General features: G+C 44.6%; 1 protein-coding gene across 2 annotated transcripts in view; it reads left to right on the top strand.

Moving 5' to 3' along the window:
- Positions 1-22,799, top strand: part of LOC146789601 (integrin beta-1-A-like) — a 319,722-nt gene that overhangs the window by 42,576 nt on the left and 254,347 nt on the right. For both annotated transcript variants that reach the window (XM_085631859.1, XM_085631858.1), the window contains exon 4: positions 18,508-18,730. In XM_085631859.1, the coding sequence (XP_085487985.1) occupies positions 18,508-18,730 (223 nt within the window). The remainder of the gene's footprint in view (positions 1-18,507; positions 18,731-22,799) is intronic.

Raw genomic sequence — 22,799 nt, 5'->3', positions numbered from 1 at the left:
CATCTATCTCCTCACAAGGTTAAATTGAAGTGCGCAGTTTAGAATTCCTACTAAGCTGGACCAGAAGATTCTAAGAACGTGAGTAAACCAGATGCCTCATATTCATGAACTAAAATGGCGGCCATCTTACACTACCTTTCAAATTCACTAACCGGCTATGGTATTCCAGTGATTGATCATTGGACATCGGAAACACAGCTTACTTTTCTGACTCTGCCTCTCCTCTTTCCTTGCCTTAACAAAGTACCAATATTTGCAGTCCTGACAGGTGTCGCCATTACCCCCAAGCCACTTGCTGGATTTTGGTGATTCAGATGAAGATGATCAGGGACTTTTTGATGTAGCTCATAGTCCTTCTAAGTTGCACGTTAAATATCAAGATGATGAAGATAAACGGGATTATTACGAGCCCATTTCTCAAGGGCAACAATATGCAGAGCAGTACCACCACTTTGCTCCTCCTTCAACACCACAGGGTATGGTTCAAGTTCCTGCTGATTTGGTCCAGAATTTACACAGCATGCTCCAGGACTACTACAAGTGCTTCCCAACACCAGCCGGAGCGCAACCAAAAACCTACAGGTGCACCAACTCCTGAACCCAAGTCTCCAGACCCTATTCCGCCTCCACTTACTCCAAGGATGACCCCAAAGGCCAACATTGCCCTGTCTACTCGAGATGACCCATCGTCTACAGATGATTACAATGAAGATAGGGAAGAAGGAGAGATTCCAGACAACCAAACTATGACCAATGAATGTGACGATTATCTTATACCACCGCCAGCACCGCAACCAGTAGATTCTCCGCCAGAGGACATTTGTGTGTTCCACACGCTCATGGAAAGGGCGGCTAAGCTTTTTCAGTTCCTGATCACTGTCAAGCAGTCGGATTGTTTTCTGTACTACTTTAAAGAACAGTCTAGAAATACGATAAGGGCAATCCCTATTGTTGATTACATTTGGGAAGAAGGAGTAAACATAATGAAGACGCCAGCAACCTACATGCCAGTTCTTCCCAGAATTGACAAAAAATATAAATCGCCCGAAGTTTCGCCTGGTTGTCTCATAGGACATCCGAAACCGGACTCGAAATTACACAGGCTGCACAATGCCGATCAAAAAATCCCTCCACTACAATCTGTACTCCGTGTGACAGAGAGGGCAGGCAACTTGATAATATTGGAAAGAGAATTTTGGTAATGTTCGTGCAGCAAATTCTCTGGCTATTCTGGGCAGATACGACCGCCAGATGTGGTCGGACATCATCACATATCTGGATTTCTGGCCAGAAGACAAGCAAGCAGAAACTACAAAGATTTTACAAGAAGGGGAAAGATCTGCCTCAGAGATAATACACGTTGTTATGGACATTGTGTCAATTGGATTCTGGCAACTATCAGGATCAGCAATACTCAGACACCAGGGCTGGCTCAAGGCTACATAATTCCGGCCTGAAGTTCAGACAAAGATTTTGGACATGCCCTATTTGGGAAGCACGTCGATGACGCCTTGCAGGCAATAAAATTAGATACTAAGACAGCTAATTCCCTAAGAAACCTCCAGTTCCGAAAAACACCCTTTTATTGAGTTTTTCGGCGAGGAACATATTCTTATCGAGACGGATTCCAGAGGCAGAGGTATTAACAACAATCCTTCCAGCAGTCCTTTTGTTCTGTCTACCAGCAGCACCAGCAGTATTGAGCAGTGGCAGCCTACTCTAAGCAACAACCAAGGAGAAAGCTAACAGCTTCAGCCAGAAACACCCTCAGGAAGCAAGACAATGTAATAGTGCTGGTTACACCATCTACAGAAGATCATCGTGTGGGAGTGAGAATTTCACAATATGTCCATCAATGTAGGAAGATCAGTACAAACAAATGGGTCCTGGACCTCTTTGCATATGTCCACGCCCCTGGAGTTCATCCAAGTTCCACCTCCTACTCCACTAAGACAATCTATGCTATCTCTTCTTCATCTTCACAAGGAACTGTAGACTATGTTGGCCAAGGGGGCCATAGAAAAGGTTCCACACTATCAGAAAGGAATGAGTTTCTACTCACATTTTTTCAAGAAATCAAGAAATAAGGGGAGTGGCGGCCCATTTTGGATCTCAGGAAGTTCAACACGTACCTGAAAAAGCAATCATTTTGTATGATCACCCTCCAGGAGATCCTGCCTCTCCTCAATCACAGATATTTCCTGACCAGCCTCGATCTCTAGGATGCCTGCTTCCATATTCCCATCCATCCCAGGCATTGCAGATTCCTCAGTTTCATAGTAGCCAGCACTCATTACCAATTCAAGGTGCTCCCATTTGGTCTCAGATCCACTCACTGAATATTTACAAAATGTCTCGCCCCAGTGGCTGCCTACTTATGACAAAAAGGCCTTCAAGTTTTCCCATACCTCAACGACTGGCTGATAAAGGCATCATCCTTTCGCCAAGCGTTGATGTTTACAACAACATTCCTATAAACGTTCCAAACTCTAGGGCTCATAGTGAACTACCAAAAATCTCTCCTTTTTCCTTCAACAAGGTTACATTTTCTAGGAGCCACTTTAGACACATTATAAGGCAAGCCATTCTTGTCTGCAGACAGACAAAGGAAACTCCCAGTGCTAGCTCACAGTCTTTCAAGAAGGAAGTTCACTACTGTTAGTCTCCTCAAATCTCTTCTGTGCATGATGTCATCAGCCATTTTTCTAGTACCTCATGCTCATCTGAAAATGAGACCTTTCTAGGAGAAACAAGATGCACAACGGCTTCAAGTGGAAGGACAATTCAACAACATTATCCGGATCACACCAGTAATGAAAACAACTCTTCCTTGGTGGATAAGCTCTGCCAGTCTCTCATCAGGATTGACATTCCTTTCTCCACTTTCCCTTCTCTAGAAGGGTGAGGAGCTCATTTACAAGATCTTCAAATACAGGGCAAATGGAGTATAGCACAGCCAAAGATCCATATCAACTTTCCAGAGCTCAGAGCGATCTCGCTGGCTCTCCAAGCTTTCTTATCAAGGATTCAGTGATCATTGGTGTTGATAAGAATGGAAAACACAACCAGTATTCATTACCTCAACAAACAAGGGGGGTACAAGGCTCAGGTCTTATCACAGGAAGCGCAGGACATGTGGAAATCGGATTAGCTCGTCAAGTGATCATAAGAGCAGACTTTCTGCTGGGGATCAACAACTATCTGGCAGATACCTTGAGCAGAACAACCCAGACTTGTCACGAATGGGAACTGAACCAATCCATTCTGGACATCATATTCCATCGATAGGGCAAGCCAAAACGGGTTTTCTTTGCACCTCAAGAGAACAGGAAATTCCAGTTTTGCGCAAGCTGCTACCCTCATAAAGGGTAATACGTAAAGGGTAAGCCCAATAGACCCTTGAGGGCTTAGGCAGATAAATTGGTATGGTGAGATTGCCAACAAGGGATTTTACTTGAGGTTACTTAGTTCTATTTCTTTATAATTAAATTTGAAAGTGTACTTTAGATCAATTATACACATACAATAAATGTTTGTCAAGAACTTATCAAAGATAAAAAGTACACACACGGGATTTGTTGTGAATAAAACACAAGTCTTTTTATATATCAATCAAAATCAAGATAAGGGGGATACAAAAAAGAACAATAAATTTAAAGCAATGTAGCATGAAAGATGGGTTAACTTAAATCCACATTTCATCAAAAAACATCTATTTCCAGGTGGTTTTAACAGAGATTAATTTCATGAATGAAAAGAAATCAACTGTAATTATCAAATAATGCGGAATTAGATGATGGTGTCAACGTTTCGGTCTTGGTGGTTCAATCAGGCTCGAAAAAACTCCGCCGCAGTCGGGAACGCCTGACTGCGGCGGAGTTTTTTCGAGCCTGATTGAAGACTTAAAATTAGAAAGATTTGAAAAGGATATCAGAAGAAACGAGGATCTCTCCTGTCTGAATCTCCCTATATGAGTTACTTTGTCAACAATTAGATTCATCTAATACGGTTTGGCAAAAATATATAAAAACGAAGATTAAGCTGTGTGCTTTTCCCGAATTCACAAAGGGTTTTTTGTGCAATTATTAACTGTCCTGAAGATGGTCTAACGGACTTCTGCCACCAAGACCGAAACGTCGACACCATCATCTAATTCCGCATTATTTGATAATTACAGTTGATTTCTTTTCATTCATGAAATTAATCTCTGTTAAAACCACCTGGAAATAGATGTTTTTTTGATGAAATGTGGATTTAAGTTAACCCATCTTTCATGCTACATTGCTTTAAATGTATTGTTCTTTTTTGTATCCCCCTTATCTTGATTTTGATTGATATATAAAAAGACTTGTGTTTTATTCACAACAAATCCCGTGTGTGTACTTTTTATCTTTGATAAGTTCTTGACAAACATTTATTGTATGTGTATAATTGATCTAAAGTACACTTTCAAATTTAATTATAAAGAAATAGAACTAAGTAACCTCAAGTAAAATCCCTTGTTGGCAATCTCACCATACCAACCCTCATAAAGGGTCCTGGGGAAATGAATTGTTGATAGTATGGTCAGGGATCCATGTGTAAGCTTTCCCACTGATCCCTCTTATTCCCAGGCTTCTCAGGAAAATGGAAAAGGAACCATGCCATCTAAAACTCATAGCTTCAAAATGGCCCTTGACGGAACTTGTACTGTTGTCGGAGGACAACCACATCCAGTTGACACACCAGATTCACTTGCTGTCAATGAACAACAAGCAGGTCCTTCATTCAGACCCGATTTCTCTGCATTTATCAGCCTGGCTCTTGAACACCATGAGCTCCAACACTTAGATATTCCAGAGAACTGTATCACCGCAAAAGCCAGGGCTGACACCGACAACAAAACATATAATTTGTAGTGGAAGTGCTTCTGTATATGGTGCGAGAAATCTAAAGTTCATCCTATCTCATCGCCTCCAGAACAAGTGTTACTGTATCTCTGATTTCTAGCCAACTCCAGTCGGGTGCACTCTTATATTAAAGTGCACTTAGCTGCTATTTCACGGTATAGAAAAACTTTGGGGTCTCATTCCCTGTGCTCTAACAGGCTAATAGTACAATTTCTTAAAGGATTATTCAGGGCATTTCCCTTGTTAAAGTCGCTGTCACCAACATGGAAACTTAACATGATGTTATTTCACTTGATTAAAAAAATCCCTTGCAAACCTATTCACAGGGCAGAACTCATGTTTCTCACATGGAAGGCGGCTTTGCTCCTAGCTCTTACTTCCGCAAGAAGAGTGAGTGAACTCCAAGCATTCACAATAAAGGAACCTTTCTTGCAATTCAAAGATAGTATGGTAATTCTATGAACTAATCCCAAGTTCATACCGAAGGCTCCCACAGATTTCCATCTCAACCAACCCGTAATGCTAAAGACTTTCTTTTCGAATCCTCAAACAGAAACAGCTCTACACACTCTCGACGTGAAAAGATGCTTAAAGTTCTACTTACAATGCACAAAGCCTCTACGTACTACAGACCCACTTTTTGTGGCTTATGGAAACAATAACAAAGGAGGCCCGGTTTCCAAACCCATCATAGCAAGATGGTTTAGGAGAGTGCCCCTTTTTGCATGGTTACCGCCACTTTTAGCATGATTCTGATGCCCTTTGAGTGTGCACTGGGTCCCTGCTAAGCAGGTTCCCAGTGCCTGTGTTATTTCCCAAAACAGTACCTTTGGTTCCACAATTAGCACACCTCTAGTCCACATATAAGGCCCTTGTAAAAAGTACCAGTGGTACCAAGACTCTTGTGACCAGAGAGGGTCTCTAAGGGCTGCAGCATGTATTGTGTCACCCTTGGAGACCCCTCACCAAACACATACACACTGCCACTGCAGACTGGGTGTTCTGATGCAGCTAAAACTGAAGCGAGTCGAATTGGCATACATCTCTGTGTGCCATGCCAGCAAACCACAGCCTGTGGCATAGGTAAGTCACCCCTCTAGCAGGCCTTACAGCCCTAAGGCAGGGTGCAATATACCACAGGTGAGGGCATAGCTGCATGAGCAATATGCCCCTACAGCGCGTCCGAGTGCATTCAAAGACATTGTAAGTGCAGAGAATCCATATTGGATACATGGGCTGGAAGTTTGTCATTACAGACTCCACATCTCCAAGATGACTTTACTGAATGCTAGGAAGGTTGGTATCAGACTTCTCAACACAATAAACCCACACTAATGCCAGTGTTGTATAGATTGTAAAATGCACTCAAAGGGCATCTTAGAGATGTCCACTTGAAAACGATCAGTTCTCTAGTGTGCAGCTGACTGGTCTGCACCAGCCTGCCACTTTCAGACATGTTTTTGACCCCATGAGGTGGGAGCATTGTGCTCTCGGAGGTCAGAAACAAAACCTGCTTGAGGTGGAGGTGCTTCTCATCAACCCCCAAGCAGTCAGGGTGGTGAGCCTCAAAGGCTTCCTGCCCTTTGTTATGTTAGCCAGGGCCTCTCCAGCTAGTGGAGATGCTCATCCCCCGACCAAGCCCAACTTATGGCGGCTAGGTCGGCAGGAAAATTAGTAAGCAGGAGAGGTGTGTCCCCTCTCAGTCAGAACCACTCCTAACGGGTCCTGAGCTGAAATGACCGCCTCCTTAGAAAATCCTCCATATTGGATAGAAGGAGTTTAGCCAATAGGCTTAGGGGGTTTCCCCTCCCCAAAGGGAGGGGACATACAAAGGGGGTAGTCACCCTAAAGGTCTGCAGTCCATTGTCTACTACCTGACAGTAACTGTAACACCCCTAAATTGAGTATTTAGGTGCACCACTGAACCTTGATCCTTAGATTCCTGGTGACCTAAAGAAGAAGAAGGACCGCAGAGCCAAGCAGCAGTGAAGACTCCAGGCGACAACTGACATGACCCTAGCCCTACCAGCTTGTCTGCAGCCCTCGAAGAAACCTGCTCCAAAAAGCAGTTCGTCCTGCAGGCCCATCAGTGCTAAGAAGGTTCCCCAGCAGTCCTGGGCTCGAGTCAATCCCAGAGGGGCCTCTCTTGGACTCCATGACGACACCTACAGCCTCAACACGAAGGGTCCCCTAACCGCAACCGGTAAAAATCTTCCGACCTCAAAGTACACCCCTGCAGCTGCAGCCCTCTGACCTTGGGGAGCCTGACCGACAGTGCCTACGTGCCCTTCAACATCTCAGCTTACCTCCAGGGCCATTGGTTCTCTTCGTCCAGCCTCCTGGTCCGAGCCTAAAGTAATATTTATACAAACAATTAGGTCCGGATTTAGTCATTGAGTGTGTGTAATCCTTTCTTGCCTGAGTGTGTACAGAAAATGCTTACACAGCCCTCTGATAAGCCTACCTGCTCGACCACACTACCAAACAAGCATTGGCATAGCCAATGGGTCTCGCCTTTGGGGCCTTATAAGTGTTTAGAGAGAGCTATTGGCTTTGTTAACGTATCTAATATGTGTTGCAGAGCATTGTGAATGTTGTGTAGCATGTTTAAAAGTTATAAGTTATAAAAAAAAAGTGTTATAACCATTTGTCACCTTATATATAACCTAGAAAACATTATATACAACTGAAGTACCCTAATAATAACCAGAATTAGCACCAAAAATGTGTTCTAGTTTTTTGTTTATGCAATGCTGTCAATTCTTCACTGCCTGCTCTAATGCTTTTTTGTTATAGTTTTTATTGTTAGGTGTGGGCAGTTCATCATAGTAACATAACATAACGTGTATTTGTAAAGCGCACTTTCACCCACAAAGGGGCATCTTGGCGCTGAATAACAGACGTCTATTGGTTACCCAACTTAATAGTATTCATTTTCTCGACCTCAGAAAGGATGAAAGGCTGAGTGAATTTGCGGGGATTTGGACCTGTGACCATGAGGTCAAACACAGCCCCCTGCAGTCGGCACAAATACATGTAAAACCCGGGAAACATGGTGTAAGTTGAGCAGAGTGCATGTACATAGCCAATAGGTCTCGCCTTTGGGACCTTATAAGTGTTTAGCCATGCAACAGTTGATGTTGTTGCACCAAGGATATTGTGCTGCATAATTAAATACTTATACGGTCCCAAAAGCGAGATCTATTGGCTATGCCAATGCTTGTTTTTTAAAGTGTTGATCCTGTACAGTGTGCCACGATGTACATCGCCCGACCATGCAGCGCTGCATCAATCTTGTGCTGAACAAAAGCAGTTGAATTTCCTGTGAAGGTGACGAAGAGATTCAGTCCTCGATAACTACCGGTTTCTAGAAGTGCAGGAACTAGGACTGCAGCAGGTCCCGGCTGAGAGAGGCCACTATCATTGGAAGGGCCAGCAGTGACGTTCCTTATCGAGGGCAGGCCGGGGTGGGATAAAATCAGTGTTATCAGCTGTTTGTCAGCCCGAGCTCTCTCCTTTGTACAATATTACACCTGAATCATTAGTATGCGCACAGTGAAGTGAGAGGGCCATCAAGCGCCACTCAAACTGAAGAGGCACTGGGCGCTACATTCACTATCTGCCCAGAGCAGAGCTTGGGTCTTCAACCATGCACGTGTCCTAGTGGGGGGTAAAGGAGCTCAGTTTGGGGAAGGGCGTGTGGCCCCCAGATGTCACCTCCCCTTGTTTCCTAAAGCCAGGAGAGTTCCATAGATACGGGCCTCTGAGGGACATGTGAACGCTGAAGAGATGTGTAAAAAAGCACAATGTGCTCCTGTTCTAGGGGTACCAAAGACTCCCTAGTGGAATCGTGGTTCTTCCTGCGTGAGATTTGGCGCCCCCAAGTATTCACTAGGGGACGTTTTTTTGCCCGAGCCCAGGGCGCCAATCATCACAGGGGGGGAAAAGAACTGTCCACCTAAAGGTCCTGCAGACAGCAACATCCGCTACCTTGGCTCCAGTGATTCTCTTTGAAGTGCTTGTAAACGTTTTTAATGTGCTGCAGTCGCTGTTCTTTTAGCACCCTATCAGCCCCCCACCTTGCCCTTCCATCTGCCTCGCAACCCCCTGAACCCCCCTGCCACATATCAACACACCCTCCCTCTCCCAAAAACCAACTTAGAGCCAGTATGTGGGCGTTACATTGTAGGTGATTAGGGTGAGCTTGGGGGGTGCGGAGATGTATGATCTGAGGAAAGTCCCTGTTTTGATTTTGCCAGGCAAGGACAGACCTGTGAAAAATGGCTGCTGTCTCTTTGTTGTTTATTCACCAGCTGTAGCGAGGGAGGTACATTTCTCTCTGGCCAGGGCACTACTGGAGCAAGGGCCGGTCATGTATGCACCACCAAGACAGAATATCCATCCCCCCCCTCCCCCGACACCCGTAGTTGGAATCGGAGTGCAAAATCGCTTCAACTGCGTGTCGTTAATGGGATGCAGAAAGGTCTTAGAATGATTACACAAATCTTTAACATATCTCCTTGATTCTTTGATGTGAGAGGCAATGGTCCTGGTAGGAGCAGGAGGAGTGGAGGAGCAGCCGGGTCTCCAGCGGGGTCATTCTGCAGAGTAAGGCGGCATTTCTTCACATTCTGATGCGGGGGCAAAAGAAAGCAAAATCAAAAGACGAGGCGTTAGGAAGAAACTGCGTGCGCATCACGAGGGGGTTGGGGGGTTGGGGTAAGTCCTTGTTCATGAAGCCAGCCAAGGAGAAAGGTCACTAAAGGAGAAGAGGGGCGACCTCCGAGACAGACATCCCCCTCCCTGATACACACTGCCGAGCTCAGTCCCACCAGGGGCCGGTGATGGGAGCATTCTTTCATTCCACATAACATCACACTTCTGGCAGACAGCAGCTCTGGCACAGCTCACACTTCGGATATAGCCATGAAGTCATCACACCCGCAGGAATGAAACTGTGAAAAATACCACAACACTGACAACTCCAGAACAGACTGAGAGTGTAAATGCGCTAAGACAGGACGGCATCTCTCACAGCATGAAAGCACCACCACCCTCCCCACATCCATACCTCCATCCATCCGAGAGCGGCGGTGCGAGCATCAGTTCCTTCATTTACATAACTTGTCCCTTCAAAGCCACTGGAACATTTGAATTTAGAAAGAGCCCAATCAAATCTATTATTATGCAATATTCCATGTAAAAAGAATCAAATTCCTTCCTCCAGCACTGGTGGCGACCACTTTAGGGAACAACAGCGCTATTAAGCATTTTATAAATGCTATGATAAAACTATATATCATGCTTTTCAATCTCGCAGGCCTGAAGCAGAGGTGCATGTTAAAGAAAGTGCTGACCACCTCCTAAGTGACAGAAACAATGAAATAAAAGAATCTCATACATGGTTGTGTAGCATAATAGGCTGAGGCTGCTGTCATGGAGAAGCGATTCACTGTACAGTGCACAAGAACAGTACCACCGCCCTATACCAGTGGAAGAGGCCAAACTGCACTCAGAAAAACAAGCATGGATGCGAAAGCACTGTGTTTGTTTAATTAATAACATGAGCCAAGACAAGATAAGGATAAGGGAGGAATGCAGCTGGCACAATGCGTGCCTCTGCTTGTTTGTTCCTGAGACCCCTAGGCCTTGGGAGTGAATGTTTAGAGGGAAGGCGGGACATGCACCCGTCTTTGGCCATTTGCATGCTTTCATTATTGAAATCCACATGCAAAGGCCAATGGAATGTGTGGGAGGAGGCCAACCCACATGGAGAAGTCTCTTGGAAGTCTGAAGTGATTCCAAGAGGCCCTATCCAAGAGCAGCACATGCGCGCTGCGCTAGGCGAGACCTAAAAAGAGAACATTTAGTATTATCTACTTTAGCCTCTGTTAAACCTCTAGGGATCCACTGGACTTTGTGCACACACTACCTTGCTTTGGTATAGTATATGCAGAGTCAGCTCCCTACATATGGTTTGCAACAGCCCTACAATTCTGCCATTCTAAGGCTGGTAGGCCTTTAAGACAAAAGGCTAAGGCACACTCTACAAAAGCAGCCTCTACAACGGTGGTCTTGTTTGCTGGTGTGCCTACTGAAAGTATATCCTGTGCTGCAGCCTGGAAAAGCTGGCACACTTTCACCCAACATTACTGCCAAGATTCGGTACAGAGCAGTAATACAGTGGTGGGTTAAGCGGTACTTCAGCAGCTTTTCCAGTTGGGTGTGCCTGGTATCATAAAACTTTTAATGTTGTACCCACCACCCACTTCTGTATTTATGTCTTATTTTATTATGCATGTATTTAACTGCTAGGTGTTCTGATTTGAGTATGTGAATCTATTAAAGATACTGCAATACTGGAGAAAAAACTTGTTACTTACCTGTAACTCTTGTTCTCCAGTATTGATATCTTTCATAGAGTCACATGTGACCCACCCTCCTCCCATTAAAGGATCCCCTTCTTGGTACATTGTAACTGTTGCCACTAGTGCTTGAAAATCTGAGGGAAGATGCCTCTGCCTGGAGCCTTCTAAAGGGTGCTGTCATCTGTTTGGCTGATTTTGGGTCTTTTTAAATGAAGTGGATAAGATATTACATTCGATGTCTTTTGCCATTGTAAGCTATGTTAATTACTGCTGCTGCATTAGAATATACCTTGGGACTCCCACCTTGACGATTGAAATGATTCAAGCATGTGAATCTATGAAAGATACCAAAACTGGGGAACGAGAGTTACAGGTAAGTAACAAGTTTTTACTTCTGTGACATCAGTCGCTCGCCCCAGAAGCCCTTTTGCCTGGTTGTTATCTTCAGATTATTTTTTCAGAAAGAGGACACAGGAGGTTGATAGATAGATAGATAGATAGACAGACAGACAGACAGATAGGTAGATAGATAGATAGATAGATAGATAGATAGATAGATAGATAGATAGATAGATAGATAGATAGATAGATAGATAGATAGATAGATAGATAGATAGATAGATAGATAGATAGATAGATAGATAGAGGTTTTGCTTTGACACAGAGAATCCTGAAGGAAAATCAAAGGTAGGGTCAGGACGTCAACTGAGAAAAAAGCTTTGAAAAATAACAACTCCTCTTTGGAAGGACATTGGCCACGTGTGTCTGTTGGATGGACATCGTGGATGGAACATGTTCCCTTTATTCTGCCAGAGTGCCACCACAAGTTGGCACAGGATGACAGCTACAAGATTTGTACTCTTTTTCTACTGAAGAATCACTGCGTGGAGGGCCAACTTCAGAATCAGTTCCCTCCCTGGTGCCACAAACCACACCGGACTGGAATCCACTGACCCCAATGTTGGTGCCATCAACTCCGGATGACTGCCAACCCATAGTGTTGCCTGTACCTGCTTGAAGGGCTCATGTCCTTCTATAGTTATTTGGCACAGACTCCAATAATGGAAGTTATGAGGCTGGGGATAAGATTGCTCAGCCTTACCTAGAGGACAAATGGTACAAGGTCCTCCAAGATTGCAGTGATCTGGATACTCCCCAGACATTGTGCTAGTTTCCCCTCAGGGCCTGCCATGGAAAACAGTTCCTTCTTTACTCTGGTTATGCCAAGGGTGGCAGATGTTCTTGATCTCCAATTCCCACCCTAGAAGATAAAACCAGTGTTCTGATGAAGCTGTTGCAACCTGACCAGTCTACTTCTGAGCCCCTACTTCCATTCAATGAGGCTCTTATAGATATGCTCTTAAGTACTTCAGTCAAATCCTACTAAAGGTCACTTATTCATCGCCAGATACCATTGCCCTGCACTGGGTGATCTAGCTTTCCTCAACCAGCACCCAACTCCTGAGAGCCTTGTGGTTTTGGCCAGTAGAGTAAACCCAAACTCATTTCCCATTACTCCTCTCACAGGGAATTGAAGGGGATAGCTGCCTTTTTCTCTAAACGTTTGGCCCTTCTCTTGGTGAATTCCAGCTGCTTTTAAGGTTGCTACTCTCAAGCCTTGTGACACTCTGTTGCCCAATTATTACCCATGCTCCCGGAAAAAGCCTGCTCCATATTTTTCCAGGACGTGCAAGATGGTCGCGATACAGTCAAGTTCACCATCCACTGCAGAATGGATAACTCTGACTTCCTTGACAGGGCACTTCTCTAGGCACACCTAGATGATGTCCAGTGGCTTTTCTAGATATGTTCAGTCCAATCTTATGGACATGCAGTTCGATGGCTCCCCACTTTTTGATAATAAAGCACACTCTGTCCTCAAGCTTTTCAAGGACAGCAGAGCCACAGCATGCTCCCTGGGCCTTTCAGCTCCAATGCGCCAGATGCACCCGCAGTTTCGTCTCCTCCGTGGCTATAGTAGGGGCTTCCAATATTGCTACAGCCCTAGCAGGTGCAGCAATGACCCCATACTTTTTGTGGCCATGGTTCCCAGAGGAGAGTGCAAAAGAGACAGCATGCATCGCTGGTCTTCTGCTCCTCCAGCAGCCACCCTACCACTCTTTCTGACAGGATGTCAGGCGATAGCTTTGGACGAGTGGGTACTGCAAATTGTTCAGCAGGTTACGCTTTACCATTACTCGAGACCCGGCCGCACCATCCACCATCCCCAGACTGGCTAACGGGGACTACCTGTTGCTCTTGCAGTAAGGAGTGCAGGCCATAAAGCCATAAATATACCGATGCCAGAAGTTGGTTGTGGTTGTTATTCCCACTACATCCTGCTGCTGAAAAAGGATAGGGGATCTCCGTCCCTTTTTAGACCTTTGCCCGCTCAATGCCTCTCTGTGGAAAGACAAGTTCAAGATGCTCAGCCTGGCACTGGTCTTGTCTGCTCTCAACCCCGGAGGCTGGATGGAACCTCTGCGCCCTCAGGACGCTTATTTCCACATCCAACCCACAGACGTTACCTGCAGTTCACAGTAGGCCGTGAGTATTTTCAGGTCACTGTGCTCAATTTTGGCCCTAGCTGAGCCACTAGGGTGTTCACAAAAGTGATGGCAGTGTTAGCAGCACATTATCAGAGGTCTTTACCCTACCTAGCTGACTGGCAGTTGAAGTTGTTTTCGCCCCAGGCAGTAGTCAGCCACCTCCAGTCTACGACAAACCTCCTGACATCCTTAGGGTTGACTATTAATGTGGCTAAGTCACACCTGAGTCCTTCATAGACTCTCCCTTTCATTGGAGCCATTCTAGACACAGGGTAGTTTCACACCTATCCCCAGAGCGGACAGTCCAGAATGTTCGGGCTATGATCTCAATGTTTTAACGTCTCTCCTGGATCTCACTGAGGATGACTCTGAGGCTGCTGGGACTGGAGGCCTCCTGCTTGTCAAGTACACCAGGTGGCATATGCAGGCTCTGCAGTGTGATTTGTCCCAGTGGGTACAACACCAGGGAGATCTTTCCAATCCGGTCAAGATTTCAGAGGAGACTTCAAAAATTTGCAATTGTGGCTACATGAGCGCGATAGTCAGTGGAAGACCCTCTCCTTAACCCACCTGGAGCTCACAGTGGTTACCCATGAATCACTTCTCAATTTGGTAGGTGAAAATCAGAAGTGTCTGTTCTCTGGCAGAGGCCCGACTCCATATCAACCTTCTGGAGCTGAGCACCATCCCCTTGGAGTTGAAAGCCATCCTGCTCTCTGTCAAAGGCAAGCTGGTGCAGGTGCTAATGGTCAACACCACCATCATGTGGTACTGTAACAAGCAGGTCGGGGTGGGGTCTGTGGATGTGTCTGGACTGTCAAGGGATTTTTCAGGTGGCGCACTACCTGGCAGGTACCCTGGATTCCGGAACGGAAGAACTAATCCGTTGACATCTTGCAAATCATGAATGGCAGTTACATCTAGAGGAGGCGCAGGGTATTTTCTGTGTGTGGGTAGCACCCTGGCACAAACATTTCGCCAGTTGCCAAGAATGCTCAATGTCAGCACTTTTGCCCATTGGAGTTTCCAAGGTATATCTCGCTTGGAGATACGTTTGCATAGAGTGTGCCTCATGTATGCCTTTCTGTCAATACCTCTCCTGCAGAGAGTTCTGAAGATCAAGAAAGACCAGCCAAGTCATCCCAGTGGCTCCGGATTGGGCATGGAAAGTATGGTACACCAAACTCCTGGGCAAGAGCATCTATCCTTTGATCTGGCTGCCTCTTCGGGAGGATCCCCTGTCGTAGCTGCAGGGCCAAGTTCTGCATCTGAACCTGTGTATTCTACACCTCCAACCTTCAGGTCTTCTATGATTCTTATGTGTGCTGGCATGAGGCCTTACCTGGATCAATCTTGATACTTGCCTCCATAACTAGGCCATATATAAACTTGTGGAATCTTATCACTTAAGTTTTTTTTTTGACACACATGAAATTCAATTTTCAAAAGTTCTTTCAAATTTGGAGGAAACTGGTATGAGTGGAGCATTAGTAAAGTACCACCAGAAAGAATGAGACCTAGCAGGGCGAGAGACCACCCGTTTTCAAAAATTCAATACAGACTGCGTTGATGTCATGATGCTTCAGTATGGGAACTTCTCTGCAGCACTTTAAACCTTAAAAACACTGTCAGGATGGAAAGGGCTTCAAACCTTTTAGTTGACTGCTCTCCCATTTTTCCCTTAGGGATTCTTGTGAATGTGTGACCCTGGAGTTGCCCTCCTGTTTGGGGTGCCTGTCTCTAGTTGGGGTTTTATACTACAGAACAGTATTGATAGTGTGTGCTGATGCCTGTGCAGTAGTAAATGGCGCACTAATGATGGCCCTGCCCTGCTTGCACTCCTGTGGCCTCTGCTGTGCCTATTTAGTGTGCATGAGGGGTGTTTACGGCACTACTGCCAGTAGATGTTTTTTTCTTTATTGGCATTTTGAAGAGAAAACACAAATGCAGCAACATCAAGGTGGGGAAGGCGGGGGAAGACGGGAGGGGAGGAGGCACGACGTGAGAGCATGTTAAAGAACAAGGAGAATCAACACATTGGCCCACAGGGGAGGAACACATGTACAACAGCTTCAGCATAACAATCGCCACAGAAGTGTAGTCCATGGTCTGACCAGTGACAGGTTGGCGGACTATAGTGGGTTCTTCAAACCTCCAACACTCAGACATCGAGGGGCTGGTGAGCGGGTGTGGGCTTGGCGTCGGGGATGCCCGTGGTTGGTGCTTGCCTATTATACCGTCTACATTTAAGGTTTGGAAGATGGGCAGGGACATGCACCACTAAGCACCATACTTGTTGAGAAGTCTTAAAATTTATCCTCAGAAAAACACCCCTTAAATTCAGTTGTGAAATGTTGGCCTTACTCCTCGTCCATTGGTAAGCACAGAGGTTACATCACCTCATGGTACCCTGACAAATTCTTTTCTACCTAAGAAGGGCTTGGGAGAAAAAAGTTTGAAGACGAGTGCATTACATTTGTGGGTGCTTTCTAGTGTACGACATCCCGTGGTATATTTCTCAGGGAACACTGAAATACAGGTTTTATCATCACAGTAACAGCTCTCGCTTTACCATTCTTAGGGCTACTAAGTTTGTGTGGCGAAGGAGGCCAAAATGTGCCGCAGGGTTTTGTAAATTATGCAGCATTCAAAGGCAAGTTATGTTGCATTCTCTGCAATACTATTTCGATCCAGTTGAGCTTGTAACAGTTTTTGTGTACATCTGCATTTGTGCGACAAATTTTACAATTTGCTGTAAGCACTGCAGCCATAGACTCGTATCATTTCCTTATCACTGACCATTATCCATTTGTTTATCGACAATTTATTCATGAAAGGTAAACAAAACTTAAACGTTCTAATTTTAGTCAGTGCCCTTTGTTAAATGTACATTGAAGAAATCAGCTTTAACAATATTCCCCTTATATAAACAAAACGTTTTCGTATTTCAAAAACGTCTATTTCAAGCTACCCCATAATAAACATGTAATGTAAAACAATACATGACTGCTAACTTGTGTAACATGGTCCTAAATTGCCATGTTGGGCTTTTAGTGACCTTTACAAACCACTTGGCCTTGTAATTTATGATGTCATTAGAACCCCTTGATGGCAATATTGGAATAAATTACACACTTATCGTTATGTATACTATATATATTGATGTGTGCATGTATGTGTGCGTGTGTATTATATATATATATATGTATATATATATATATATATATATATATATATATATATTCACTGAAAAAACCATAGGTTTCACACGTTATAGTTAGCTGGACATTTCATCTCGTAAAAAAACATTGAAATTCCACCGTTATAGTTAGTTCAGATAACTATAACTCGCGCGCCCGCAATCCAGTGCTCATGACGTCACATATTTCATCACTCATGACATGGTCAGTGGCATCACTCATGACATCACTGATGACATCATCCTTGTGATAGAGTGGCGGTCGCGCGAGTTATAGTTATCTGAACTAACTATAACGGTGGAATTTCAATGGTTTTTTACGAGTGAAATGTCCAGCTAACTATAACATGTGTGAAACCTATGGTTTTTTCAGTGAATTTGCAAGGTTTTTTAAATGCTAATTCCTAACTATAATGTGTGTGAAACCTATGGTTTTTTAAGTGAATTTGTACGGTTTTTTAAATGCAAATTTTTTTTTTATGCTAATTTTATTTTTATGGTTTGTCACCCGCGATTTAAAAAAAAAAAAAAATTGTTTTTTTCATCCTTAGGGGTCCTTCAGGGACCCCCTGACAAAGGCTAGGGTGTCAGGAACTCTCTACCCTGCCCCCTTTTCACATTCGCCACCTCTCTTTTTCACTCTCACACCGACAACAAACAAAATGGCGGCCGACACTTCCTGATTTCGACCGATTGGAATGTTGATTGTCATAAATCCACCAATCAGAATTACGCTTGCGCACGTTAGGGTGCGCGCACGGTGCGCGCACGGTGCGCGCCTATAGTTATGTATGTATTTTTAACTGCAATTTTCTCAGGAACCACTGAACAGATTGACTCCAGATATTCAAAAGGCACATCCCTGACCTGAGGACTACCTCTTTGCCAAATTTCAAGTAATTCTGTTCAGCCGTTCGGGCTGTACCTTGGACTAAAGGTCCCTATGGAAAAATGCATGGGGAAAACGCGTTTTGGGACCCCCCTTTTTTCTCGGCCCCTGCTTGACGAATCCACCCGAGACTTTTAGGGTACAAGCGGAGCGGAGCGCCCCACCTATTTTGAAAATTTCACGAGGATTCGTCAACCGGCGCCAAAGTTATTCAAAATAGAATTTTCAGATTTCCTATGGAAACACGGTCCTAACTATAACTATCTACTGGCGACCGCCAGTAGATAATACACATATACATGGTATGCGTGTACATCTAGTTGATGCAATATTCTGAAATATTGATAGTTATTCTGTTACAAATTATGTGGCGTGGCTTCCATTAACTCCATATAACGTTTTGATTTTTTTAGTGCAGTGTAGACAAAATAATTTTGAGCTTTCTTGTGTTTATATGATTATGTAAATTTGTGTTGAAAAAGCTTTGTGTGTTTTCCCAAGCTGTTGGCTTAATGCAAACATTTCTAAGAACTGACTGCCTTAAATTAATAATGTATGAAACAAAAGTAGTTTAGACATTTGAAATGCTCATTCTACTTTCTAATATTTGCAGGAGTTTTTACAAGAAGGGAAACCAACGTCAGCAAGATGTGATGATATAGCAACGTTACAGAGTAAGGGATGTAAAGAATCAGAAATTGAACATCCCAGCGGTAGCCAAAAAATGCTTCAAAACAAACCATTGACAAACTGCAGAAAATACACTGCAGAAAAACTGAAGCCAGGTGACATCACTCAGATCCGACCTCAAAAGATGGAATTAAAACTTCGATCAGGTATAAAGATCTTTTGCATTTAAATGTATAAAACGGTGCAAAACAAATACTGTTTCTTTGCAGCACTCCGACTCTTCCAAACTTGCCTGGAAATATACTGATGCCCTACGTTCTTAATCAAAGACAGGAGTCTGCATCTTCAAATGGATCTGAATCCTCTCCAGATGAAGGAAGGTTGTCCGCTCTTTCACCTGATCGTATAGTTTGCCATCACATTGCCCTCCACACTTGGAAAGTATCTAGGGCCATATGTAGATAATTCCTATTTACCGATTCCTAAATACCGAATTTTACCGATTCGGTATTTATGAATCGGTAAATAGAATGTAGGTAAACATTCGGTAATTTTTACCAATTCGGTAATATTCGTTATTACCGATTCGGTATTTACCGAATCGGTAATAAGGAATACCTTCCCATTCATTCCTATGGGCCTGAAGGCCCATAGGTATGAATGGGAAGCCATTCACTATTACCGATTCGGTAAATACCGAATCGGTAATAGGGGGAGCATATTCAAGGGTGGCAGGATGTCACATTGACACCCTGTTGCACCCCTGAATCGTGCATGTGTGCACATGTGGCGCACATCTGCCACATGGCACCTTGAAAAAAGCAAATTATTGCTTTTTTAAAGGTATTCGGTATTTACCACCAACTTGTAGTTGGTGGTAAATAACGAATCCTGAATGCAAAAATGCACTCACTTGAGTGCCTCCTACATACCTTTTAAGGATTCGGTATTTTACAGATTCCTTAAAATAAGGATTCGGTATCTTACCGATTGCTTAAAATAAGGAATCGGTAAATTACCGAATCCTTAAAACCTGCCTCCTATATTAGAAAGGGCTAAATACCGGTCGGTAACGGGAAAATTACTGATTTTCGGCCGTTACCGACCGGTATTTACCTACCTACATATGGCCCCTAGTGACGGAAGCTCGCCACCAAATTCTCCATTAGGTCACAGTCCTGCAGCAAAATATAGGTCCAAACATTGCAGCAAATTGCTTTCCATATGTGAGGCGAAGGTTCCATCCCACATGTACATAGGTAATGAGCTCTCATTTATGATGGTCAAAGCTGTATTGTTATTAAATGTGCAGAAAAAGTGTATAGTAAGAAATTGTGAATTCTTCTTTTCTAAAGCAATCAGATACTTTTATTGTGTAATGGCCTCTGGATCTACTATCCTGAAATCTCTTCTGGGACGAAGGCTGTGCTGCCCCTTTCCTCATGTTGATATTGAGAAGGTCCATGTCAATATGAATAACGCTACATTCATGTATAGGAATGAAATCATATCTCTTTTGATGAATTCGCCCATTATGAACTCCTGGTCAACCCTGACTCAGAAGAACGTGGTTAGGCAGGCCATGAGATCCAGGCCAGAAGACACTGATTGACGGATCACAGGTGGGGTGGCATTTAGCTGGCAGACAAACACGTGAATAGGAAATCCCAGATCTATCCCAGATAGGCGCAGCGACACCACAGTGGTCCAGGGAGATTGGCCCCAATAAAGCACACATGGCCGGAGGAGTACTCGCGTTCCTGAAACATCTAAATATCATCATTTGCGTAGCATGGAGGATGTGGCAATCCTCTGGGAGAGCTTATACTTATGCATCTGTGGCACACAAAACGTTACAGAGAATCGATCTGTTCTGGCTCCGAACTGCGGATTCTCTCCTCTCTAGGCAGGTTCAGATCCTTCCTCGAGGCATCTGCAATCATGCTCCTCTTTTTGTGGAAATAGGACCTCTTCTGGGACCCCAATTGCCTATGTGCCGCCTTAATGCCTGGACCTCGTAGACTGTGACTGTACCGCATATGTAGAGTGTAGAGGAGAAAATCAGAGTCTTCTTCGAACTTAAAAGTAGTTCTATCACCTCACCCATAACACTGAGGGCAGCTAGTAAACCCACCCTTAGGGGTGTGATCAAAGGATACATTAGGGGCAAGGAAGCCCACCAACTGAAACATCATCATCATCAAAATACTCTATTTCGGTCACATGACCAACTGAAACAAGTAACAGATTTAGAGGCCCAGATCCTCTCGCTGGAACGACAGGTGCTCCGTCACCTGTCTGGGGAGATTGATCGCAAACTGAAGTTAGTGAGGTCTACCCTGCGACAGATTTCCCTGGAGGAAGCTAAGCGATGCTAGAGAGCGTCAACCCAACGGGTTTATGAACTTGGTGACAAATCGAGCAAGCTCCTGTATTGGCTAACCACAAGAGACACAACATCCAGGATTGTCCCATCCATCTGAGACTCTCAAGATGTCCTTCATGAGTTTATGCCTGAAAACATCTAAACCTTTGCTGACTGTTACCGAACCTTATATACGCGGCGCCTCTATCATCTCAAGAGCTCATGTCCCCACTATTGGATGAGATACCTTTGCCCTCAATCCCCTCATCTCTATCCCGAGACCTGGACCATCCGAACATGGCTGCAGAAATTAACAAGGCCATATCAGACCTGAATCCAGGTAAAACATCCGGCCAGATTGGTTTCAGATCGAGTTTCTGAAACACTATCGATCACTATCGATCCCTCTCGCTCCCCCACCTCTTGGCTCTCTATCCTGAGGTGGCAGAGCGTGGTTCAATCCCTCCCAAATTGGATGTCACACCCCTTGTTGTATTACCTAAAGTAGATCTGTCTGCGACATGTACTCCTTGTATAGGTCTATCTCCCTTATAAATACTGATATCAAGGTATATTGTAAGGTCCTGGCTACTCGGCTGAGTCAGGCCCTACGACACTTAGTCCACAGGATCAATATGGGTTTATACCGGAAAGGAGTACCCGTCAATACATCCATAGAGTGCAAATTGCCCTCTCGCAGGCTCACCAGCTGCACAGCCTAGTGGCCTTACTCCTGATATATTTTAAGAAGGTCTTTGATACAGTTGCATGGACCTTCTTGGAGGTGGTACTGAAATGGGGTGGCTTTGGGTCCCTCTCCTGTAAGCTCATTGCTCTCTTATACACAGCTCCCACTGCTCAAGTCTGAGTGAATGGGGTATTATTATCGCCTTTCCCAATATTCATGGGGCACCAGACAAGAATGTCTCCTGTTGCCACTATTCTTTGCTCTGGAAATTGAACCTCTGGCACACCTCATCAGATGCAAGGACATGAGGAGTGCATAGCTCTCTATGCAGACGATGTCCTATTGTTTCTTGGTGATCCCTAGTCATCAGGCCCAAGATTCCTTGAGATCTTTTGGCTCTATGGGGAGGCCTCAGGACTAGAGGTCAATATGGCCAAGTCCCAGTTAATACTGATTACAGGCGGACACTTTTGTTGTCCCACAATCCTGATATGCCATTGCTTGTCAAGTATTTAGGTATTCATATTTCCTGCCTCCCAGGCACTTCATTTTCAACCCCTTCAGGCGGCTTGACAAGAGACCTGCAGAGGTGGGGTTGTTTACCTCTAAATCCGTTGGGACGGATAGCTCTATTTAAAATGATGTGTCTTCCTTTCTTCTTGTATGTTCTTGCAAACTTCCCGCACCCAATCCCAAAAAGGTTGTTTCAGAACATGGCATCAAAGATCACCACCTTTTTCTTGGTCGGAGGTAGCCACCAATCCCAATATGACAGTGGACTGAGAATGACGGACCTCTATGGCTACTAGGCTACTACTTCGCGGCACAGCTTGCAACGATTAATTGGGGATGGGACAACCTTGCTTATCGGGCAGAGTTACACTTCATTCGGGCTGGATGGTCTCTTGGGTCTGCTATATGGATACCCGATTCCACAGTCTCTTCCTGACTACACTTGCGTAATGTTGCTTTGTTGGAGAGTGGTGCTCCGATTGTTCGGTTTGGATCGAAAACTCATCAGTTTAATGCCCTTGTGGCGTGACACGTGGCTACACCATGTATTGAGTTTAAGGGGATTCTTGTCCTAGGATAAAATAGGGATCACTTACCTGGGGGACATCTGCATTGGTAGTGCCCTGATTACCGAACTTTATATACGGCGGCACCTCTATCATCGCAAGAGCTCATGTCCCCTCTATTGGATGAGAGACCTTTGCCCTCG

This window comes from Triturus cristatus, chromosome 10, assembly GCF_964204655.1.
Source record: "Triturus cristatus chromosome 10, aTriCri1.1, whole genome shotgun sequence".
In the NCBI taxonomy this organism is placed as follows: domain Eukaryota; kingdom Metazoa; phylum Chordata; class Amphibia; order Caudata; family Salamandridae; genus Triturus; species Triturus cristatus.
Note: the sequence above shows the minus strand (reverse complement) of the source record. Positions and strands in the feature narration are given on the sequence as shown.